Source organism: Panthera pardus, unplaced genomic scaffold (assembly GCF_024362965.1).
Source record: "Panthera pardus isolate Hobbes unplaced genomic scaffold, ASM2436296v1 HiC_scaffold_5, whole genome shotgun sequence".
In the NCBI taxonomy this organism is placed as follows: domain Eukaryota; kingdom Metazoa; phylum Chordata; class Mammalia; order Carnivora; family Felidae; genus Panthera; species Panthera pardus.
The window spans coordinates 16,040,795-16,054,432 of record NW_026526980.1 but is presented as its reverse complement, the minus strand read 5'-3'; the positions used below and the strand labels follow the sequence as shown (position 1 = coordinate 16,054,432).

At 52.2% G+C, this 13,638-nt stretch overlaps 1 protein-coding gene across 1 annotated transcript in view; it reads right to left on the bottom strand.

The window, feature by feature from the left end:
* The window catches only part of HS3ST4 (heparan sulfate-glucosamine 3-sulfotransferase 4), a 390,160-nt gene extending 376,841 nt beyond the window's left edge, over positions 1-13,319 (bottom strand). Inside the window, exon 1 of the mRNA XM_019431881.2 lies at positions 12,066-13,319. Coding sequence (XP_019287426.1) covers positions 12,066-12,799 — 734 coding nt within the window. The 5' untranslated portion in view covers positions 12,800-13,319. The remainder of the gene's footprint in view (positions 1-12,065) is intronic.
* Positions 13,320-13,638: the final 319 nt, after the last annotated feature.

Sequence of the window (13,638 nt, the reverse complement as noted above, 5' to 3'; positions counted from 1 at the left end):
AGCGGTGGAGGGGCAGAGAGGGAGGGAGACACAGAACCCGAAGCAGGCTGCAGGCTCTGAGCTGTTAGCACAGAGTCCGACATGGGCCTCGAACCCACAGACCGTGAGATCATGACCTGAGCCCAAATCAAGAGTCGGCCGCTTAACCAACCGAGCCACTCAGGTGCCCCCCTGGGATCTTTACGCCGTCGGCCCCAACCAACGTTTGATGTATCCGTGCTACATAACAGTTTCTGTAAATTAAACTTAGTCTAAGTTTATGAGAAGAGTGTCCTGTATTTCAGGCACTCCCTGGAGTGCGACGTTCCAGAAAACCAATTACCTGGGGGAATTCATGAAAACGTGCGCAGGTTAGTAACAACTGAGGCGCACGGACCACGCAGATCAGATCCCAGCACATCATCACCGTTCTCTCCTTGCAAAACCACCGTGGCGTTCTTAGAGGCTGTGATTCCCATTTTAGAGATGAGAAAACAAAGGCTCAAAGGCTAACTATGTGCCCATGCACACAAAGCAAGGTAGACACAGCCTCACATCCTGAATTTCGGACTGCAGGTCCCGCTTTTGTTTTCAAAACCCCACGCAGCTTCGAGGAGTCAGAGCGGCCTGTGACAGGGGCACTCAAGGCCGTCTGCCTCCAATGTCCTCAGCTCCAACGCCCTGCAGAAGCCTTAACCTGGGGGCAAAGGGGAGGATGTACCTGTACCTGTAGTGAGTAACAAATCCAACACAAGGCCTCTGTGTAACTGTTTAATTACTAAAAGGCGAACAACATAGTTCTGATCATGCGTTTGGAGAAACGGAACCCAAATCATTCTTGGCACATAACGGTCCGTCCGAAATAACCCAAGCCCTTCTAAGAAGCTGTCGGTGACACCTCCAAAGGCCACGTGTTACAGTGAAAAGACACCTGCCTTGGGACAACCCACCTGTGTGAACGCGGCACTGTCACGGGCCCTTCTGAACGTCGGACTCTCTATGTACAAGTGGGGTAAGAAAGTGCCTCCTTTGTGAGGCTGCTGTGGGGACCAGAGGAGACAATGTTGTGAGCTGTAGGGAACCTTCTGGGGAGACTGTCTAGCCCACACAGCTGGGTTGAGTGGGTTTCTCTTTCTTGCACCCAAAAATAGGCTTTGCAAAAATAGCATCGCGAAAGAGCCTAGAACAATTCCTAGCCAGAGTTCCCAAGAAATGTGTTCTTTCTTTCCAGAAGCCTGAAGTTTTGCAAGAAAACTTAGCGCACGGAAGGCACTCCTTGTATTCACTGGTTCACTGATTCAAGATCTGTGCTTCATCAGCCTCCACTATGGAGCGCCTACTGTGTGCCAGGCACAGCTCTGGGTGCTGGCACATCAACAATGGACAGGACCCCTGGGCCCTTGTAGTTCTCCTTCCAGCAAGAGCGAAATGCGTTAATTCGGGTGATCTGGGAGGGTCATACATGCTGTGAAGAAGATAAAACTGCGGACAAGCTCAGACACAGAAGCAGGTTTTTAAAAAAAACTAGATAGCTGGGAAATGTCGTTTTGAGGAGAGGGAATTTAAGCCAACGTCTGAAGGATGAGCGGACACAGGTAGTTTAAAGTCTAGGGGCAGAGTATTCCAGGAGGAGGGAACGGGGGGCGGGGAAAAAAGCCACTTAAGAGGCCCCCGGGGGTGGCTCAGTCCATTAAGGGTCCAGCTCTTGGTTTCAACTCAGGTCACGACCTCGCGGTTCAGGAGTTCGAGCCCCGTGTTGGGCTCCAAGCTGACAGCGCAGAGCCTGCTTGGGATTCTCTCTCTTTCCCTCTCTCTCTGCCCCTCCCCTGCGAGCGTGTGCTCTCTCTCAAAATAAATAAATAAAACTTAAAAAAAAAAAACCCATCCCTCAAGCAGGAATGAGCGAGGGCCCACGGCAGGAAGGAGGTCACTGCCAGTCTGTTGTTGGGAGCAGATCCCCCACCCAGCCCGGCCTGCACGTCAGTTAGTCCATCTGCGTGTGGAAACCAAGAGTGTCTGGCAGAGAAAGGTGTGTAATTAGGACTCACTCCCACACGGCTGGAAAGACAACCCTTCCGGGGGACAAGAGCTTCGAGACAAGTAAGAGAAGATGCCATGTGTTTGGGGCCAAAGCCTTGGGTCTGAAGCCCAGCTCCAGTGTCCCGGGCCAAGGACTTGCCCTGTTTGGGCATTAGTTCACTCCCGTGGGCGACACCGGTGATGACAGGACCCCATCCCAAGGTTCCACCTGCACGAAGCCAGTGCTTGGAGAAGAGCGGACACGACCACGACGCGACAGTCACCCCCCACCCCTGCCCCAAACCTTCATCTCCCTGTTCCACTGAAAATAACCATTACTAATCCCCGACTTTGTGTTTCGCCTCGTGGATCTACATTTACTAATTCACACCCGTCGGAACATTAATCCACACCTTGGCACGGCCAGACCACCCTTGAAATGGGGATGTAAGGCCGCCGGCTGCCCCAGCAAGGAATTGTTACTCGGCGTCTAAGTCTGAACGGTCACAGTTGGTTTTCCACCCTCTTCTTGGTCCTACAGAACGTGCGAAGTAAGGGAATCCTAGATACGAAGTCCAACATTTGGGCCACGTTCAGAGAAACAATATCCTCAGACGACTTTCGAACATGCCTGACCTCCACCTGGCAGTTCTACCGTCCCGTACAGGGAAGACCATCTCTGGAATCCCAATAAAAAAGAAGGAGAGGGGGAAGAAGAGGAGGGAGAAGGGGAGGGGAGGAGGGGGGAGCGGATGGAAGAAAAAAGACATCCCATCCTAGAGAAACAAGTCCTCTCCTCTCTGATGCCCCTTGGTGAAGTAGTAGAATTTTGTTCGTACAACTTTTGCTAAATGTATTCCTAGTTGTTTCATTTCTTTGGTCGCTTCTAGAAATAGAGTATTTTCTCTCCTTATACTCTCAACACGGTTGGCGTAGGCATATAGGAAAACTCTAGGTTTTGCATAGTAATTTTCTTACCAATCCCCTTAATGAATCCCATCGTTGTTCCTAATAGATTCAGGGATGGACTAGTTATCTTGGGTTTTCCATTAAAAGATGAAACTGGGGGCCAAGGGGAAAATTCTACCTCCCCCTTTCTCGTTCTGTTTCTCATCCAAGTGCATTATCTTATCAAATTCCTGAACAAAGGTAAATAACAGTGATTGTTACGGGCACGGGCATTCTGGCCTTGTTCGGAATTTAGCGGGAATGTTTTTAGCGTTACACCATTAAAGATGACGTTGGCTTCAGGGAGGATCCTATTTTATTAGCTGGTGTTCTACACACCAGGAATAAATATTTAACATTATCAGCTGTATTTTTGGCAGCCATAAGGGAAACCACGGGATCGTTCTCATTTGCTCACAGTAAGAGCAGATCACATAGGGGCGCCTGGGTGGCTCAATCGGTTAAGCGTCCGACTTCAGCTCAGGTCATGATCTCACAGTTTATGACTTCGAGCCCCGCGTCGGGCTCTGTGCTGACAGCTCAGAGCCTGGAGCCTGCTTCGGATTCTGTGTCTCCCTCTCTCTGCTCATGCTCTGTCTCAAAAATACAAAAACATTTTAAAAATTAAAAAAAAAAAGAGCAGATCACATAGTTTGATTGCCTAAGATCGAACCATCCTTCTATTCCTGGAATAGACCCCACTTGGCCCGAGCTTTCCGTACCTTGGAGTATAATCATTTACTTGTCCATTTCCCCATTCTCTAAGCTCCTGCAGACCACTGGTCATGACTGATTCATGTCTGACCTCAGCACATAGCTGACAATCAGTACACGTTTAAATAGTAAACAAATGAATGAATAACTAAAATAAAAATAACACTGGACCTCCCCAGACTAACCCTTCGTACCTCTTTCTTTTTTTATTTAAAAATTTTTAAGTTTATTTATTTATTTTGAAGGGGAGAGAGCCAGGGAGGGACAGAAAGAGAGAGAGGCAGGGACAGAGAATCCCAAGCAGGCTCCGTGCTGTCAGCACAGAGCCCAACGCGGGGCTCGAACTCACGAACCGTGAGACCGTGACCTGAGCCGAAATCAAGAGTTGGACTCTGTACCAACCGAGCCACCCAGGCGCCCCTGTACCTCTCTCTAAGTGAAAATACTCAGAAAGATCAGGCATCTGTCCCAGACTGGATTCTTCGTATGTTTAACAAACATGTGGTTTAACTGGCCCCCACTTCGAGCAACAGAACCCTTGAACACCTGGTCCTTAGGGGGAGACTATCCCCTAGTTTCAGTGAGACTAACTCTGTTTCCCTGCCCCCACCACTACCCCAACCTAAAAGAGTGACCACATCACCCGGGCCTGATTGGAGTATGGCACCCGGACTGCTGCAGGAGCGGGCTCATCACCCGACCTGGACCAGAGGAATCTCCAGGAATCTCTTACAGAAGCTCCTAAGAAAAATGACTTCCAAAAGAATTGATAAACATAAAATATATTTGTCTGGGGTTGCTGCTTACCTACTTACCTAAAATACGGTGAGATGACCTATCTGAGAATAAAGCAAGGTAGAGAAAACCATGGCAAAGAGCGGAAAGAGACAGGGGGCGCCTGGGTGGCTGAAACGTTTAAGCGTCCGACTTTGGCTCAGGTCATGATCTCGTGGTTCGAGAGTTCAAAGCCCCACATCGGGCTCTCTGCTCTCAGCACAGAGCCCACCTTGGAGCCTCTGTCTCCCTCTCTCTCTGCCCCTCTCCAGCTCACGTGCTTTCTCTGTCTCTATCAAAAATAAATTAATTAAGAAAAAAAAAGAATGGAGGGGCGCCTGGGTGGCTCAGTCAGATGAGCATCCAAATTCAGCTCAGGTCGTGATCTCACAGTTCATGGGTTCAAGCCCCACATCGGCCTCTGTGCTGACAGCTCGGAGCCTGGAGCCTGCTTCGGATTCTGTGTCTCCCTCTCTCTCTCTCTCTCTGCCACTCCCCCATTCACGCTCAGGCCCTCTCTCAAAAAATGAATAAACATTTTTAAAAATTAAAAAATATGTATTTTTTAAAAATTTTTTAAAAATGGAAAGAGACAGAGACCTAGTGATATCATTTGAGCCCCTGGATCCAGCTTTACCTGAAGGCATTATCCCCTAGATTTCCTAATTACATAAGCCAGTAAATTACCTTTTCTGTAGCTTGAGTTCAATTTCTATTACTTGCAACCAAAAAAAAAAAAACACTATCTAATTCATGCGTTGCTTTGTTTCCCCATGAATGTGCTTTGTACATTCTTAAATAAAGGTTGAAAAAAAAATTAAAGTGAGGAATGCTAACTGCTGAGTATTAACACACAAACATTCAACCGCCTGCTTTTAATTAATGGCAAGATGGGCTGAAAGGCTCCCTTAGTGAATTATAATTTCAGACTGAAATTCCCCAGACAGTTATAGAGGGAGCTTGTTAAACCGCAGAAACCAATGGAATCAAGAGATTACTTTAACAGGGCGGTGGTTCAATCGGTTCCAGAGATATCATCCATTATGCAAAACCAAAACCTTTAAAACTTCTTACCATACAACCCCAGCCATCTCTCATCCACCTAAAATCTCAAGGCCTCTCTCCTGACTCAGTTTAAAAGTGAAAATGACTGGTGCGGTCAACAAAAAGAGAAAGAAAAAGAAATAAATCGTGTCATGACAGTTGGAGACCACCAGGGAAAGGAGCCAAATCTCAAGCCAGGGTGTTTGGCGGGGCCTTCTAGAACAGTCCTGCATTCTCAAATGCTTTCAGTTCTGCAGAAAAACTGAAGGCAAGCACGCCCTTGGCACTCTAGATGTCTCTGTAGCTTTCCAGGCCAAGCAGCATCACTTCTCCTGCAGGTTCAAGAAAACGTCAGCGCACAAGCCCAGAGTGCCGGCCCATTTCCCTACACCGTCCCCTTGGTGAAGGATTCTGGCGGTGGTTACTTCGTGAAATCAGACTCTTCTCCTTCAGCTCAAGTTACAATAGACCAAATTCTGGAATCTGGTTTTGATTATTCTCTAGAGAGCTACTTAAGAGCTGCTTCAGGGCTTGAAATCCCTCATTCAGACATAAGCTTGAAATAAAAGGCTATATTCAAATGAAAAATGCATTACAGCTTTCTCTTTAGGACCTTTAGTACTTACGGGCAAGAAAAAAAGAAAAGAAATGCAGGAAAAGGAAGAATGGCACGGGGAAAGGGAGAGAGAAAGACAGGAAAGAAGGGGCGAGCGAAATTTCCTACATCATAATTGCTTTCGTTTTATCATCACATAACCCCTTTTGCAAGTAATATTGTGCCCATTCTACAGATGAAGTAACTGAGGCTTGGTGATCACAGGAGGAAGACGCCGTGGCTTCTGACTCAGAGACGGATATAAAAACTTGCTCTGAAAAATGCTGCTTCTACCCTACTGGCTTCCTCCCTCCAAAAAGTCTAACACAGAAGTCGGTTCTAGGACCAAAGTATTTCCGTGGATGGACCCTATGGAGACAATATAGTCTCATCTAAAAAACGGAAAAAAAAATTTTTTTTAAGAAATTAACAAAGTAACCTGAGGTCCAACAGAACTAGCAACATGGCAGAGCAAAAGCTAGAACCCAATTATTCCATCTCTCAGGTCTTACTGAACCCACCTGACCGGAATCTATTTTATAGGTGCAATTCATCTATACGGATCACATACCGGCACTCCTGATTAACGAGGGAACAACTGAAGAGTTGTCCCGCCTTCAAGAAAACGCTCACTGGAAACAAAAGAGAAATTTATTTGTGACCTGTCTTCCTCCGCCTCAATGTTCCTGTTTACATCCCGTTCCTTTTGTTATTGTTGCAATATATCTGGGAGGTATTTCCCCCTTGCTGTTGCAAAATCTGAAAAGGGGCGGAAAATCTACACTGAAATAGCACATGGAAGCCACAATTCTGGCAACTGCCAAGGGTATGGGTATGCCAGTTCCGAAACGAGTTTAAACCAGAGGTCGCAAACTGGTAGCGTATCCAGCCCACAGACGTGTTTTGTTTGTCCCACAGTGCTGGCCCACACAACGCTTTTAAGAAATTTTCATCTGTTTGCCAATGCTAAAAACCAAGAGCTTTCACATCAAAGCCCTTCTCTTACCAAGCGGAGGATGTGGTGATATCTGCACGCGGAAGGGGGTAGCTGGATCAGAGAGCAGTAGCCGTGACCTGTAGACAAGAGCACGCGCCCCAAGTTTCTCCCCGCCTGGTCTATTTCACTGGGTATCTGAGTTGGTGACCCGTGGCTGAAAAGGTCAAGCAGCTGTAGACTGCAAAGCCAACCAATCATTATCGGACTTTTCCCAAAAACATCCCCACTAAGAGACTCATCTGTCAATATTAGGACAGCTGTGATCAAAGGTAAAGTATATGAGACCAAAATGATTTGAGAAATTAAAAAAAAAAAAACAAAAAACAAAAAAAACCGTGGTTGGGTCCATTTGGATTTCTGCTCTAGGATACTCATTTTTTCAGAAAATACACTCACCTTTATTACTTCATTTATTAAGGAAGGAATTATTCCCAGATAAACAAACTGAAACTGAGTGGTGTCAAATCAGCCATCTCTCCAAAAATTATCCAACCAGTAGGTTGCAAAACCACATTTTGAACCCAGTTTTGTCCATCTACAAACGCTGTGCTTTGGGAATAATGAAAGAACACTGTATAAAGCCACAAGGCTTGATTCCACCTCAGGGCCTTTGCACCTGCTCTCCCCCGGCCCCCATTGGAAACCTCTTTACCCAGATCTTTACGTGACAGGATCTTAACTCTTTCACTTCGTTTGCATCACCCTCACAGAGAAGTTTTCCCCAGCCATCTGATCTAACGTAACACAGGCGTGCATACACGCACACACACCAATTTCCCTCTAGACCTCTACTACTCAAAGTGAGATCCAGAGATCAGAAGTTAGAAATGCAGGCTCTCAGGCCCCTCCTTAGACCCGCTGAATCAGAATCGCGTACGTTAACAGCATCCCAGGTGATCCATACCCACTTGAAGTTTAAAAAGCACTGGTCCACTAGCCGCCCTGCCCGGTGGAAATACAACCTGAGTCACGAGTGTCGTTTTGAATTCTCTAGTAGCCGCATTAAAAATGTGAAAAGGACGGCTGTTTGCTGTCTCCCCTCCCCACCACCAAAATGTCAGTTTCAGGAGCACCGAATGCTTACTCACCGCTTTACCCCCTGTCCTGAAAACAGTACCAGGTACGTGCTAAGTATCATCGCATGTTTGTTAAACGTAAGAAGGTAGTATTTTACGTGGGGCGGGAAGAAAGTAGCACCGTGAGACTGGACAGATGTGGGCAGCTCAACCACGGACCAGCTGAGCAATCCTGGGCAAGGCATTGGTCCAGGAGCCACCTGTAAGTTCACAGCCCTCACCGTTACGCTCAGATGCGATAGGACAACTACAAAGCGCCAGCCGCTGTAAGTCACAGGTATTCCATAAACGCCAGAGCCTTTCTGGCGTCCTCCCTCGTTCTCTCTCCAGGTTCCACGTGCACACAGTGCTGCTGTGACCACGTTCCTCTGGGTAGCAGGAGCCAGGCCACGGGAACCGTCTTCCTGAGTGATTTTTCCCAGCCAGGGGGCTGAGCGTATTAACTGTTGGCAGCAAAGACAGCTTGAAACCAGGGAGGGTCGCTTCCCGTCGCCCTGGAGTCACACGGTCCCTGTACAGCCTGTAAACCACAAGGGAGGCAGCACCTCAAGGCAGCCCTGTCACCGTGATGAGTTCTGCTGGGTCGGCCCGCCACAAGGTCCCGCCCCTTAGAGGAGTATGAGGTCTGTGCCCAGACACAGCTTGGATCAGCCCATTCTGAAAGATGCATTGTGGCTCTGCCTTTTTCCGTTATTGGTTTGGGGGGGTGGGGAGCGGAGGGTTGAGTCTACCCCCCCCCACTCGTTAATCACTGGCCTGTCCACCAAGGGAGGCTTGCTTCTCCCCAGCTTTTAACACCCCCCCATCCTAATCCATTAGTCTATCTTGCCCGGAAATCGGATGCACATGTCCTAATCTCAAAAGTGTTTTTAAATCACATTAGATCAACAGCAACGGGAGAAAGCAAAACCCGGATTTAGACATGACTGGTGCGACACCGAGAAAATAAAACTCCCAGGGCTGCTTAGCCGGGATGGGAGGAAAGCCCGAACCAGTGTCACCCAAGCACCTGCCCCACGTTCTTCTCCCTCTGGCTGAAAAAACCAACACCAGAAACACTCGCAGAATTAGCAGCCTATGGGGAAGCGCACGGCAAAGAAAAAGGAAAGAGAACAAGTCGGGGAGAATCAAAACCTCCCATCGGTCTGTGGCCCTCTCATCCGGCAAGCAGAAGAAGATGTTGCACAGACCACGCTGCGGGTGGGGAGCAAGCGTGACCGGTCAACTGTCCGACTCTTGGTTTCCGCTCGGGTCATGATCTCGAAGCTCCGTGCATGCCAGCCCCCTATCGGGCTCTGCAACGACAGGTGCAGAGCCTGCTTGGGATCCTCCCTCTCCCTCTCTCCGTCCCTCCCCCACTCGCGCTGCCTCGGTCTTTCTCAAAATAAATAAATAAAAAAAAAAAAAGGTACGGTTGGACCAGAGACACAAGAGGAAGGGTTTCTCTTACTGGTCTGACCTGATGGCACTCTTTCCTCTTGTACATTATAATGAGGATGTCATCCCTCTTCCTCCAAGGGAGAGAGAGAGAGAAGAGCCTGAAGAGAGAGAGCCTATGAAAATCCCACAAACAAGCCTCCAAGCACTGCTGTCCCTGGTGAGAGGCTGGAGAGGTATCCAAGCAGCCCCGGCACACTCCCAGGGGCCCCAAGGGGTTTCTAGAAGACTCAGCAGCCAGGTCGGGGTGGCTAACGATACCCTCTGCCTTACAGAGATGCTTCTCGGGCATTTGCAGTCAGCACCACTAAGCACTGTAAGGATCTGCCATGGGGGAGACACTGGGGTAGAGGATGGGGCACCCAGAGAAATCGTATGGTCCTCCCAAGTGAGGATCAAGGGAATCTGCCCGTGTCTTCAGTAGAACAGTTCTGCAGATGGGTACCAAACATTCACGCTCAGCCCTGAACACCACACCAGGGATGGCTGGGAGGACCACAGCGCTGGGATAGTACCTTCCACAGCCATATCGTAGCAGTCTCCACGCCTTCTCCTCCCAGCCGCGGTACGCAAGAACATTAAGAAAACCTGGCATCTCCTAGCTCCTCGTTCAGAAAATCCCCCAGCCCCGTGGACGGGACCTCCTGACCCACATTCCACCCTGCAATCCTTCATCAAACTTTAAGTCGTCTGAATAAAACACTCCCTTTTCTATTTCCAGCTGCTGCAAAGCAACCCTAACACATGTTGGAAAGATGTGATCTTTATGCCTCTCTCTCCCCCGAAAGGGCACTGGACACTTCTCCTGAGATACACAGCTTTAAAATTAGAATTGGAAAAAGCCACCGTTTCCCTCGTAGGGCCGAAGCTACCCCACGGCAGAGACCAGAATGCCCCCCAGCCAAACCAACCAAGCCAACGAAACCAACCAAACGCAGCCCTCCCAGACATCATACCCCCTCTCTATTTAGCTGTTGTTGCACTAATCATTCTAACACCTTTTTATTTATAATCGCAAACTGGAAGCCATGGCTTGTGATGTTATAAATACTGATTTTCCAGTTAAATTAGGCATTTGCTGTTTTATGTTTTGATAGGAAGGGGCTGTTTGAAGCCTCCTAAAATATTGCAATTAGTTCTCACTGTTGAAACAGACAAGACATTAACAGACACATTTGCTGTTTCGGTTTAATGTGCTGGAATGTTTATGCCTAAGTGTACTTCTCTCAAGCTTTGAAAGCATAAGGCATGTTTTTTAAAGTGGAAGAAATCAATCACAATACACCCATTTATTATCTTTTTTTTTTTTTTAAGTTAAGCTATTTCTAAAACTTTCCCAGGCTGTAATTTAAACTTGGAAAGCACAGCTCTTCAACAGGAAGGAGACTTATCAGGAAACAATCCTTGTATTTTACCTATTGGCTCGGTTAAGATGATAACATCACTTTAGCTGACAAAGCCTGTGTTTCTGTTTGACAATTGCAATTAATTACTGAGATGCAGCCGAGATGGGGCCAGCCATCCAGATCTGTTTTCCAAAGAGATAGAAAACCAGAGGAAAGAAGCAAAGAAAAAACACACCCCCAAAAAAGCAAAGGAGGTTTGCATTTTAGCATCTACACCAGTGTCGTGTTCAATGTTATGGCTGGCAAGAAAGCCGGATTATTAATTTACGTTACCTGCACCTAACTTTCTACTCCGCTCTTCTCCCTTTTTCTCCCCACTGGCAGAGGGTGGAAAAGGCGAGAGGTGAACATTTCACAAGACAGAAGCTCCAATCTGTAGCGAAGGAGGCGCGGGTTACAGAAAGGGCACGGGCACGGGGCGTAAAAACTCACAGGGCACCAACTGGTGCTCCCAATGCAAAACCTACCCAGCGGGTGGATAGAAAGTTCTGGAGATGGGGGCACCCTCCGTCTTTACTAGAAAGCCAGAACTGGCCAGCATCACCTTGTTTAACCGTTCCCGGGTCATTGGGCTCTAACCTGAAAATACTAAAGTTGGATTCCAGCCACGCAAATGCGTTTCAGGGCGATTCTGAGACATTCCAGGGGATCTCAAAGCCCCTAGATCAATCTCGCTACCCTGCTTCATCCGCCCCGCCGGCGTCCCCACACACGGAAGCGCAGAGCCCCGCCAGAGCCAGGGCTGGGAAACACCCCGCGGGCACGAAGGCTGGGGATTCCCAGGCTCGGAGCTGGGCAGATTCGGAAGGCACCTCCCCGGACGAGGAGCCTCGAGGCGGGCAGGGCAAGGCGACACCTCCACCCCTCGCCCTGAAACAGAGTCCTCCTTGACCGGCGTCCAGCCCCTCGCCGCCGCTCCCCCAGAGCAGCCCCCGCCGGGGCTTGACAGAGCCCTCGCTGGGGCCAAGGGCCCCCGGGACCGCGGCGCCCGGGTGTCCGAGAGCCCGGAAAAGCGGCGGCTCGCCCTGCGGGTCTCGCCGCGCGTCCACCCCCTCCCGCCGCGCCCAGGGTCCTACCTGTACCACTCCAGCCCCTTCTCGTAGTTCCTGTCGAAGAAGTGCGGCTCTACGCCCACCGCCCGCACGTCCGGGTGTACTCGGATCGCCTCCAGCAGCGCGCGGGTCCCTCCTTTCTTGACCCCGATGATGAGCGCCTGTGGCAGCTTCTTCTCCCCGTAGTCGGGGGTGCTGGCGGCGCCGCCCCTCTCGCTGCTCCCGTTGGCCGCTCTCCGGCCTGCGAGCTCCTCGTCGGTGGTGCTGGACTCCTGCGCTTCCCTCTCCAGCAGCGCGCTCTGCGCCGTGATCATCTCGCCGGGGGCCAGCGGGGTCCGGAGCCAGGCGTCGCGGGCGCCCCCGCCGCCGCTCGCCAGCCCCCAGCCGTCGGCCCCGGGGGCGGCGGGCTGCTCGGGGGGCTCGGGCGGCTCCCCGCGGCTCGCGTTGTCCGGCGGCGGCGGCGCGGGCGGCTGCGAGGGGGCGCCGAGGCGCACGGGGGGAGGCGGCAGAGAGGGTGGCGGCGGGCTCGGCGGGGGCTCGGCGGCGGCGCCCGGCGGCTCCTGCAGCGCCAGGGGGAACTGCAGGGAGCCCGAGCCGCCCAGGAGGCTGTAGCACAGGTAGGTGACGGACAGGGACAAGGTGCACATAAAAAGCAGCTTGCGCGCCGGCGGGCCCTTAGCAGAGGCGCCGGGCGGCGGCGGCGCGGCGAGAGGTGGAGGCGGAGGCGGAGGCGGAGGAGGTGCGGGCCACGGGGCCATCGCGGCTCCCGGCTCGCGGCGGCGGCGGCGGCGGCCCCCGGCGCTGCCCGGACATGGTTTCAGCCGCCGCCCCCGCCGCCGCCGCCGCCGCCGCCGCCGCCGCTGCCCAGCCGCCCCGGCTGCATGAAGCGACGCCGCTGCGCCCCCGGCCCTGGCCGCTGTCCCGCTGCGCCGGGGGGGAGCCCGGCCGCATGGCCCCCCCCCCGCCCCACTCTTCCCGCGGAGTCCGGGCGCCCCCCCCCCCCCACCACCCCCCTCAGCCGCCGGCAAGGGGACCGAGGGGGGCGCGCGGACCCGCCGGCCGCACCTGCTCCGTCTGCGGCGCCCCCGCTTCCCCGGCTCCGCCGCGGCTCCTGCTTCAGCCCCGGCCGCCGCCGCCGCGCGCTGTTGCGGCCCCGAGTTCCTTCCCCGCTGCTAACTTTCTGCCGGGAGAGCGGAGAGGCGCGGAGGGGAGGAGGAGGGGGGCCGGGCGCGCGCCCCGCGCCGCCGAGGGAGGGGGAGTGCGCCTCGCGCGCGCCTGCGGAGGGGGGCGCGGAAGCGGAGGCGTGCGCTGGGGCTGGGGCGCCCGGGAGAGCGGAGATCGCGCCCCCCCCCAGACACACGGCGCACTGGAGGCGTGCCCCGCCCAGCCCCGCGTGCCTCCCTCTCCCCGGGGAGCCTGGGACGCGGCGTTCTCCATCCCTCTCCCGATACTTTTAGGGACACGGAGACCGGCGCCAGCCGCCGGAGCCGCGCAGCGGGGAGCTGGGGGCCCGAGGACCGAGAGCTGTCGCTTCCCCTCTTCCCCTGGGACTCCAGGCCGGCTCGGCGCGTCCCTGACCCGCCTTCTCTCACCCCGG